Below are 10596 nucleotides of genomic sequence, written 5' to 3' on the forward strand. Positions count from 1 at the left end.
GTGCCTAAAGCTAAAATACAGAGAATGTAACCGGCTAGGGGGCCTGCAGACCAGTTTGTATGCAAAATATCACCTCTCAGTTCCTCCCACTGCCAGTGTTCCCCCCGTGGAGCCGAGCGTGGAGACCCCAACGTCTGTCAGCCTGACTGCTGTGTAGGTCTCGACCGGTTACCATGGAGTAGGTCATGGATGTGGGCCGGGGAGCAATTCACCCAGTAGGCCCCCTGCTTCTTTCAAAGGCACCGCGGTTAGGGCATCAACACTTCATGAAAAGAAACAGAATCAAAATATCATCCCATGGAAGTCAACTTGGGACACACACAGACTATGTATATATGTGTTGGTCACTGACACCATTACTTGCCTACTAATTCAAGGATTGCTGTCTTGAAAAGAAAGTTTTTTCTTCCTGTTTATAATAACATCGACTCTACATTATTGGTTTTGCGTGGGCCAGCTATCACACTTTCTGCCAAATATTTAGTCCATATATATATATATATATATATATAAGTTATATATAGAACTTATATTTTTCTTCTGCCTCACTATGTATAAATATACATATATATTAATATAGGGAGGCCAAGAAGAAAAATCTAAGTCAGAAATGCCAACCTTTAGGTTTTGAGTTAGATTTGTGTTTATTCGAATCACACAATTCACATAAATAGTGAAAATGGATGTACAGAGAAGGATACATATTGCTATATATTGCTTATTGATAACCTCTATTAAACAAATGATGTTGTGTTAGTTCATAGCAGTGCGAGAGAAGGAAGAGAAAGAAAGGCACAGGAGAAACCTCACTGAATGAAAGCATTTTGTCATAATCCAAAAGGTAAACATGTGCCTCATAGTGTGTGTGTGTGTGTGTGTGTGTGTGGGGGGGGGGGGGGGAAAATATCCTGCCAATGCGTCACACCATTGAGTGCGTCGCCCCTCTTCCCTTTAAAATAGTTTTATCTGCCACGCCCACACCATAATTCACACGCAGCTGTTACTGTAAATTGCGTTCAGTTTCCACGTGCATCTACTCACAAATCGTTGGTGTTGAACAGCGGGAGAGTCGGACTGTGAGCAACGCCACGCGTCGGCTTAATCCACCGCCTCTCTCAGTGTTTCTGACCAACTTGTTGCGCAGCTGCTATTTCTCACTAAACCACCCCCGTGGTCCGCTCCTGCGGAGAGCTGCTCACCAGCGCACACTGGCGCTGTGTGGTGCTTCATCGGGGAAAACAGATGGACGAAGCGGGGACTTTCTCCAGGCCTACTACATCCAAACTAAACGTTTTTGTTTTATCGCGCAGGCTATAAGAAGATGACGCTTTTGTAATTTTTAATTTTTTTTATGAAGTTCTGTCGCCTACAGTGACATTTCCAGTGTGTTTAATATGATATGACGCGTCCTTGCCACGGACCAGACTTTAGCCACAGCCTCTTCTACCTCACACTACTCCTGTGGACCAGACGCATGAGTGGACTGGCTGACTTTTCAAGTAAGATGATGATGATGATGATGATGGTGGTGGTGCAGTGGGAGAAGGAGGGGAGTAAATGTAGGATGAGAATGGTTAAAGACCACGGGAAGGGTTCTGTACAGGTGATGCATGGTGTAATAAATAAGGTGGTTCCATTCTGTTTTCCCCACATTGCCAGTGTTTCAAGATGGGGTAATGTAAAAGATATACAGTGTGAGGACTGAGGAGTTAAATACATGTTTCATTTTGTGTTCGAGACTATAGCACCAATGCCAGAGACCAGCCATTCTCGGCATTGCTTTGAGAGTGTTTTTTTTATTTTTATAATTTATCTAAAGTGCATCTAATCTAATTCAAGTCCTCCAAGAGTAATTTTGTGTGAACACCTCAAGATGAGGGACTTTGAATCAGAGGTAACATAATCTACACACCACCCTACAAAAGGTGGGTCATATTCGGTTGACTGCCAGTTGGCGGAGTTTGACACCCAGCAAAGAGAACTGGCAGTCAGCACTTTGATGGGGAAGTTTTCAAAGCAACATGAGACTACTAACAGAACTCAAACCAGGGCAAACATACTAACCGAAACCCACATGCATTAGATTGAAAAAAAAAAAAACAACGACCTCAAAGGCATGGTTGATAATCTTGGGAAATTAGTAAGAGTCCACTAGATTAAAAAAAATCATCCAACTGAAAAACCCAGCACATTGTTGCCAACTCTTTTTCCAAAGAAAGTAGTGAGCAGCAGTAGCTCCAAAAGTCGCTTGATCTAGACCGTCTAGTGTGCAAAATACCCCCCTTATTGCCACAGGGTGTTTAATTCGGCCCGAATGTGTAATGATTGGACGGGCTTATTACAGGCCTGCGACAGACACTGTTTGTGTCAGAGCGTTTCACTCATTGACTGCTGTCAGGATGTAGTGAGAATTTCAACAAAAATACCAACCAATATCAACAAGTTAAAATCCTTTTTTTAGTCGTTGTGGGTATTTCTGCCCCTGTAAGTAATACTTGATTTAGTTGGTCCCCTGGAAGCACACACATCCTGTGATTGTTTGTCCTTTTAAGTAAATTTGAAAGAGTACTCCAGTGATTTTTTTCATGGCACGTCCATAAAGTTTGGGGGCTCACAAGAGACAGATCAAATAATTCAATGGTGAAAATGACTTGACTTTGAGTCTCTGGTATGGGCCAAGCAAAAAAGTTGGATCCTACATTTCCTATAATGTAATTCAATAGCCTCTTTCAAACCCCACACCTCCAATTCGTAAGGCAGGCTTTCTAATAATTAGTAAAGTAAGTAAATTAAACTTCTCATCTTGAGTGTCCCTTCAATGCATGTGTACGTTTCCACGCACATTCCAGTCCAACCGGTGCCTCTTGTGTGACAGACTACCTGTCCAGGATCATCACCAGTCACTCTGCTCAGGCGTGTGACGGGCAGCCTCTGCGTCTCCACTGTCCACGTCACTCCACCATCTACATCCAGTCCGCCTTCTACGGGAGCGGCGTGGCGCGGCTGTGCAGATCAGACCCGGACCCTCCGCTCAGAGCCCACAACCACAGCTGTTCAGCTTTTACTGCTCTACAGGTGCGTTTTATAGTCCGGGATATATACAGCACTTTTCCCTCTCTCTGGGTCACTTGCGTATAGGTGGGTGTTTGCCAGTGTTAGCTGATGTATTGGAGACGTTTTCTCCCCATATGTGCTTTAGTTTTGTGGGGAACACGGCCCACTTTTTGTCCCATTTGTCAGCCAGTTAGTGCGTCATTCTTTTTGCATCTGATTTAAATTATGCTCTCTGTGAATTGTAGCTTCAAATCCTGTGTACTGCTAAATGACTGTTCATGTCGTTTGTTGTGCAGAAGCTGCTGTCGGAGTGTCAGAGCCACAGAGATTGCAAGCTGCCTGTCAACCACCTACTGTTTGGGAAGGACCCCTGTCCCGGCACGACCAAATACCTCCATGTGGAATACAAGTGTAAACCAAGTGTGTCCCTACCTTCTTTTGTTATTATTGTGTTATCCCCTCACGATCAAACTCCCTGTTGCAGCATCAGTTCCTCTCATACATTGACTGGTGCGTGAGCATGAAATAGCTACACAGCTATGCACAAAAATTCCCACCTCTAACCTCCCCACTGCAATCATCCCCTTCACCTCTTCATCCTAGTTTTTTTCCCCTCCGCTCAGCTGAACACAAAAGGCATGTGGTGTGTGAGGGGGAGACGATGGTCCTGCGCTGTAAGCCCCCCAAGGTTCTGAACATCTATGCAGCTGTCTATGGGAGAAGTCTGGGCCAGCCGGACAACTGCCCCTCACACCTGACGAGACCACCCCCGTTTGGTGAGTCAACGGGATATTCAGTATTCTCACACGGTGGAAACGAACACATCATAGCTCTGACAAGAGGAATGTAAGTTAAACTACTTTACATTAGTTTCACTAATCTGACAGTTTAAACGGGCAATCTATTGCATTTTATAAATTTGATAAATTTCACATTCATTTTGAAACCTTAGTATAATTACTGTAAACAAGCAAAACCAACACTATCTTAATAAGCAGCATAGTAGTGTATTTTCTGCAGTTTGGATAATGTTTCATTGAGTCAGGCTATGCAGGAACGCATGGCTCAGCAGACATATTACTTGTCAGTGTAGGAAAATCACAGGTGTTACTAATAACATTAACGATGCCTCCGGTGTGTTCAAGTGCCTCCGTAAACCATAAAAGTGTGACAGTGAGCCAACAATACCAGGACCCAGGAAGTAGCTATTTTAGGATTTCAGCCGTCTTTCATTTCATTATTTACAACTGTACTTGACCGACAGTAACATGCCGAGTTTGTCTTCTGTTCAAACGAGCTATGGCAGACGGTTCACTAAAATGTGCTTCACAACACGAAGCAATCAGGGAATTATGGGAAATGTGCTCTTAATTAAAGAGAAACACAAGCAAAAACTATACAGGAGGCTTTTTTTTCCATTTTGACATGCCAGAGCAGAAACAGCACAGGTGTAACTAACAACATCAATAATGGCTGCATTCCTGTTGGGTGTGTGCCAGACATCGTTAATGTTACCGAGTACATATATATATATATATATATATATATATATATATACAGTATATATATAATTGGTGTGGGATAAAGTCTAGATGTCATTGTCATTTGTTAGTTCTACCAAATTATACTAATTTTAGAATAAGACACAATGCTTTAAAGTAACTTATCTGGATATTTGATGCTTTAGTTGCACTGAGTAAAATATTTACTTTTCTGGAGCAGAAAAAAATACAGGATTGCCACAAACAGTGATTTCATAGTACAAAATATTGTAAAATACAATCAAAATGTATAATACATTACATTACACACTCACACACACACACACACACTCTGTGTATATTCAATGACTGCTCTCTGAGTCTCTCTTTGCTGTTCCCTACAGAGTGTCTGAATCACGAGGCTGTACACTTGGTGTCCAAGTCCTGCTACAGCAAACAGAAGTGTGCTGTTGCTGTCAGCAACCAGACCTTTAGAGACCCCTGCTTTCCAGGAACCAGGAAGTACCTCAGTGTGGTCTATTCTTGTGGTAGGACTCTTTTTCTGCTTCCTCGTTCACAAGATACGACTTCTAGCCTGTTGTTAAATTAGAGGCTTCAAATTAGGAACAGGCTTCCGTGATATTATTCTAAACATAGCTCACGTCATGTTCTTGTTTTCGCCTTATTCATTACGTGACAGTTATTTCAATGAAGATCCTTATCTGCTGATCTCAATCCATCAGCTGTTCTCATCATGTCACACCCAACAACACAGTAGCGGGAAACACTAGACTGTGAGCTCAGATGTGCGGGTTGAGGCTGGCATCCTGGTAAACTTCCTGCGATTGGCACGGATGCCGGTGAGGACATGCGAGGTCATGCGGCAACATTGTTCATGTATCGAAGTCTGGAGATTTGACTTCGAGCCTGGATGACAGAATTCTACTGACCGGCTCTGTTGGCTCTAGCGAGCACAAAACAATGTGTGTTAACCTTGTAGACCGGTTATCAGCACAACTGGACAGAATGCAGTCATCATTTCAGAGTGTCACTCCATTGTGGGCCCAGTTTTCCGTCCACATCAATATAACGACTGTCCCTTCTGTCTTCCTTCCAGTAGTACCACAGTCTTTACTGAGGGAGGCAGACCCTGACATATTCAGCTCCACTTCATCTCCTACTGTGGACACAGAAAAAGGTAACGGCACCATGCCATCTGTTGCAATTCCCGGGTTTTCTGTGCCATTTTGTCAGACAACACGATTCAAATTTTTACCGCAGCTCCTCCTGCGGATCTGGAGGAGTCTCTCCCCAAAGGTTCAAGAAGGCCCGAAAACTCAGGAGCCATGATGAGCAGCTCTCTCCTGACCTATGCCTACATTAAAGGTGAACATTTCTCACCACGAATGTGCATCTAAACCATGTTTATACATCTTCTTCCTTTTCTATTTTCTACACAGAGCATCCAGAAATGGCAGCACTGCTGTTCACCTCCAGCGTGTGCATCGGTTTAATGCTCACGCTGCTGGCTGTGTCGGTCCGAGTGACCTGCAGAGGGCGCCAGCTCGGAGACCGGAGGCTCACACCCACGCCTGGTAGCCAGGCTGTCAACCTCCAGGAGGAGGACAGTGATGAGGAGGAAGAAGAAGAAGATGATGATGATGATGATGACGAAGAAGAGGGAACAGAAAGCTCTTTAATCTCAGCCGCGGAAGGGAAGGCGATGCACGGCTGGGAGGAAGTGACCTATGTGAGCGAGGCAGCGGAACGGGCGGAGAGGATTGAGCGCAGGGAGATGATCATTCAGGAGATATGGATGAACGCCTATCTGAATGGAAGCCCATGTTGAGTGGACTGTGACCCATGTGTGCTGTTCAGCGCCTTCAGGATTATTTCAGGATTGTTTTATTATGAACAAAACAAGAAACCTTTTCTTCTTCTTCTTTTCTTTTTTTTACATTGTAAAGTGTTGTAAGTGTTCTGCCAGATTGCTGGAGACCTCAGTTTATGAAGAATGTAATGTTTGGATGAAACTGCAGTACTATCCATTTTTAAAAGATCCAACAGGGTTTAATGCTGTAAAATGGGTGGTGACATAAATTCCGTAATTGTTTAAATGTTGTATTTATTCACATCCACCACTAAATGAAGCCAGGAATTAAACTGCCGATGTTTCGACTAGTCGACGATTTGCTTTACCTCTTGAGCTAGAAGGTTTTTTTTAAGTCAAGCAAAGCATTCCCACAGGAAGGAGAAATGATACTAACAAGGTTAGAGACTGGTCAATAATTATTTAGAGACTCTGGATCAAGGTGTGGTTTCTTGTGTAGATGTTTAATCACAGCATCCAGGAAAATGGGTGTGTTTAAGTCACTGCTGTGAGAGGATCCAGGACCACAGGGCCAAGTGGTGAATACATCAGCACCAACATCACAAGGACTACGTGGTTCATAGTTGATGGAGATGGGTTTTAACACAAAAGACTCAAATGAGTTGAATTTAATATTAGGGAAGTGTTTTCCCATGAACCAATCATATCCACACTATGCCTAAGAATCTGTAGAGCTGCCAGTATAGATGACACTAATTGGCACAAGACACCTTGTGTTATTAGAAAATGTTTAGCAACAGAATGGTCCTTTACATTCTGGACAAATACTATGTGTAAAGTGTTATCTTTCCTAAAGTATAATTAGTATTCCCTAAAATGGCCAGCTGTTTATACGACAGGCCTACGGTGTGTGTTTGAATTTCACCCACCAGAACTAATCACCGTCTCTTTAAAGAGACATTTAAATTAAAAGTAGAAAAAGGCTGAATTGTCCTTCAACTCTACAGGATGTTTTTCTTTTTGTTCACTGTTCCTTGAAACCGGCCAGAGAGCCACTCCTCTCTGATTCACTGCATCGACTCCGTCAACAGTTCCACAGAGTGGAATTAAACACTCTCACTTTGAACTCTACAACTTCCTCATGCCTGCTGGGACGAGAGCTGGAACGACCATCAACTATGCTGCAACGTCCTGCCTGACAGCAACACGCACTTTCAGAGGTGTGTGTGTGTGTGTGTGTGTAACTGAGCGGAGACAAAGAGAGGAAAGGTGTAGCATCCTTGCCCCTGCACTCCCAGGGATATAAAACTGTGCTCCTGTTGACTCACTACCTCTGAGCATTTGTTGATTGTCAACACAACATTAATACAAAAATGTTTCACCATTGTTTATGCACAGGCTGTATTGGAAATTATTCTTTTACTTAAGATTAAATTTAAATATAATTATTTTTTCACATCTTTAATAAAAATGTAACTTTTACAACAGGTTGAAAACATCTGGTAAAGAAATACAGGCATCAGATTTAAATCACGTAAATAATGACATCGGCCTCCGTCCGTCATACAATGTCCCCAGATGTCTTCTTCACATTTCAGTTCAGTTGAAGAAAATTTATAAGTGTGAGTCTAGAAACACATGCTCTCCAAGGCATTTGAACACATCTGCTGTGTATAATTTAAAAAGACCTAGAACAACAGCCACATTAAACCGATTTCAGGATTGTGATAATAAGGCTGCTTAGTCAGTTGCATACAGAGCTGTAAAGGACCAGGCGGCATAGAGGTAGAGGTGCTCATCTCGGTCCCCATTTGATGTTGGTGAGGCCTTGAAACTGTTTCCTGAGGGCCTGTCTGTCTGTCCACTCTGAGTCCAGGTGGCTATCGTCGTCCGCCTCCTCCAGTTTCTGAAAATGTTACCAGGAGAAGGTGAGAAAAGGAACATCCAGTACAAACGTGACCATGTTTCTTTTAATGCGTGCACCTATTATAAAGTCCGTGAGTGTTTTCGTCTCTTTAGCCTTTCCCTCACCTTGAGCTCCTCCTGCCTCCTGTACTGATGCATCATCATCTGTTTCTGCTGCTCATCAGTGACCAGAGGCTCTCTCGCCGGTTGCCCCTGCCCTTTCTGAAGGGAAAAATGCATTACAAACAAAACAACACATACACTGCCTGCTTTCCCTTCAGGTTGGCTGAAATGGGCTCTCACCTTTTGGATTTTGACCACAAGCTTGGTCTTTTCATTTTTGCCAATGTAGTCCTGCAGTTTTTTCCCCCTCTGCATCTCTTTGCCAGCCCACCATAGCTGGCACTCGTCCTCTGCGATCACCTGCAGAGAAGCCTGAGGTACAGACAGATGCAGAGGAATGGAGGGAGGGAAAGAGATTATTAGGGAGGCAGTGAAGAACAGAGTCACCTCCAAATGTATCAAACAAATGTACCGTAGCTAAAGCAGCTTATGCCCTTGTTGTTGACTGAAAACTTCAGTCAATAGGCCACAGGTTCAGCTGTTTACCTGTGTTCCTGAAAGGTCTTCTTGGTCCTCAAACTCCATCCTGATGGGGTCATGAGGAGGCAGCCCCATGGGGTACACGATCATGACCGCACCCCGTAGCGGATCCAGGGCTTCCTTTACCATCTCCATGGTGAAACAAACATTAGCTTGAACTTGTTTCTGAAAGACGATGAGAGAGACAGTTTAAATAAAAAGTACTGACCCTTGCTGAACAAGTCTATCAAAAAGTTGTGTGTCTCCACTGATACTCACTTTGGAGATCAGCGCCTTTGCCTCCTCAACGGTTCTCATCAACACCTCTTTCATCTTATCATTTGGAGCTGGGAGAAAGTAAAGAGATGGGTTGTTCGATTATAATATATAATATTTTATTTTTTCCTGCTTGCATGGAAATTAAAAGAATTAAAACATTTTTTAATTGCAGGTTTTCCAGGTCACAAGAGGGATATAATAGGAGGGGTAAATCTCCACCCACCCATGTGACAGTTTGCAGCTCAAAGCTACAACCACACGCAAAGTATCCCGTCTTCCTGACAACATTAATGACATTAACAATCATTTTCTTGTTAAACTACGTAGCCGACACTCATCGTCTCACCGTGTCCGTTCCTCCTCCCCATCTCATCCTTCCTAAACACCATCCCCCCGCTGGGCACACACTGGTCCTCCCATTCATCCTTCAGCTTCAGCTCCACAACCTGCTCCTCGGTCAGCCCCTGCATGTTGGGGGGCAATGTGACGCCATGGTCGGCCAGCTCTGGGATCTCTGAGGGAACACGAATCCACAAAGGAAATCACTGTCAATGTACTGCCTTAGTGCTGACATGAGGTTCAGTCAATGCTTTGTTTGTGTCATTTTCTTCACCTGCACATATTCTGTCCACTTTGAGCCTCCCGTTGTAGATGGCTGCTATTTGCTGGATCGCCGTCTCCAGAGGAGAGTCCACGGTGGTGTTGAACAGAAACACGCTCTCATCTCCACGCTTCACGTGCAGCAGCACCATCTCGAAAAGTAGCCAACTTAGCTCTCCACCTGTTCGCCGGTTGAAGGAGACTGTTTAGGGAAACACGTTTAATGCGACACCCAGACTTGTTGTAAACGGAGTGTCCCGGGATCCTTAGAGAAACAATGTAACCATAGCAACAGTCGTGCGCATGCGCTTCCTGTTAGCTAGCTAGCTAGCATTCAGTTCAATTCAGTTTATTTTGTACAGCCCAAAATCACAAATGTACAGCTTTACAATCTGTAGTTACAACATACGACATCCTCTGTCCAAGGACCCCCGTATAAACTATACTATATATATTATATATAGTATGAGCTAGCTAACTTAGCTAACTGCTAGCTGTTTACATCCAATATCTCAATCTATTAAAGGGTCATTTCTCCACAGAGACTGTAAATGGTAACATTTAACACAGTTACCTGTGTAGTGAATCGACAGGCCCAATGCGTCACATACGATGTGGAGACTGAGCTCACAACTTGTTTACAACCGGTGACATTACTAGCTAGAGATTGCATGGGGATCAGATGGGGATTGGTCGGTCCGGAGGCTTCTTCGTGTGACCTATTTACGGCAGGTTAGAACAATCCAAGCACTGCTACTGCCCTCTAGAGGCAAGTAATGGTAACACTGTGGCCATCAGGGTGTATGTAAGGTGTCACACAACTGAGTTTTGAATAGAGCTATATGTTGTTTACTTGTTTATGTG

General features: G+C 43.7%; 2 protein-coding genes across 3 annotated transcripts; one reads left to right on the plus strand and one right to left on the minus strand.

Moving 5' to 3' along the window:
• Positions 1-972: 972 nt before the first annotated feature.
• Positions 973-8045, plus strand: eva1c (eva-1 homolog C (C. elegans)). Of its 2 annotated transcripts, none has more exons than XM_031872591.1 (8): positions 973-1499; positions 2876-3075; positions 3351-3474; positions 3678-3830; positions 4940-5083; positions 5653-5733; positions 5817-5921; positions 5996-8045. In XM_031872591.1, the coding sequence occupies exons 1-8, from the start codon at positions 1400-1402 to the stop codon at positions 6382-6384; spliced, it is 1296 nt and encodes a 431-aa protein (XP_031728451.1). In that variant the 5' UTR covers positions 973-1399; the 3' UTR covers positions 6385-8045. The 2 variants fall into 2 exon arrangements, with proteins under 2 accessions (XP_031728451.1, XP_031728452.1); XM_031872592.1 differs by having other exon boundaries at positions 5656-5733.
• Positions 7675-10571, minus strand: cfap298 (cilia and flagella associated protein 298). Its single transcript, XM_031872593.1, has 8 exons — positions 10307-10571; positions 9746-9913; positions 9479-9646; positions 9133-9200; positions 8881-9039; positions 8575-8706; positions 8398-8493; positions 7675-8272 (listed from the first exon to the last, which is right to left on the minus strand). Exons 2-8 carry the CDS (start codon positions 9882-9884, stop codon positions 8162-8164), a joined length of 873 nt encoding a protein of 290 aa, XP_031728453.1. The 5' UTR covers positions 9885-9913; positions 10307-10571; the 3' UTR covers positions 7675-8161.
• Between the last annotated feature and the right edge of the window lie 25 nt (positions 10572-10596).

Source organism: Anarrhichthys ocellatus, unplaced genomic scaffold (genome assembly GCF_004355925.1).
Source record: "Anarrhichthys ocellatus isolate YVR2014 unplaced genomic scaffold, GSC_Weel_1.0 scaffold65, whole genome shotgun sequence".
Classification (NCBI taxonomy): Eukaryota; Metazoa; Chordata; class Actinopteri; order Perciformes; family Anarhichadidae; genus Anarrhichthys; species Anarrhichthys ocellatus.

Coding starts and splice junctions, on each gene's coding strand:
- eva1c (XM_031872591.1), top strand. CDS start 1,400: ATGACGCGTCCTTGCCACGGACCAGACTTTAGCCACAGCCTCTTCTAC. Junction 3,076..3,350: donor CAGCTTTTACTGCTCTACAG/GTGCGTTTTATA, acceptor TTTGTTGTGCAG/AAGCTGCTGTCGGAGTGTCA. Junction 3,475..3,677: donor GGAATACAAGTGTAAACCAA/GTGTGTCCCTAC, acceptor CCCTCCGCTCAG/CTGAACACAAAAGGCATGTG.
- cfap298 (XM_031872593.1), bottom strand. CDS start 9,884: ATGGTGCTGCTGCACGTGAAGCGTGGAGATGAGAGCGTGTTTCTGTTC. Junction 8,707..8,880: donor AAGACCTTTCAGGAACACAG/GTAAACAGCTGA, acceptor TCTGTACCTCAG/GCTTCTCTGCAGGTGATCGC. Junction 8,494..8,574: donor TTGTGGTCAAAATCCAAAAG/GTGAGAGCCCAT, acceptor TTTTCCCTTCAG/AAAGGGCAGGGGCAACCGGC.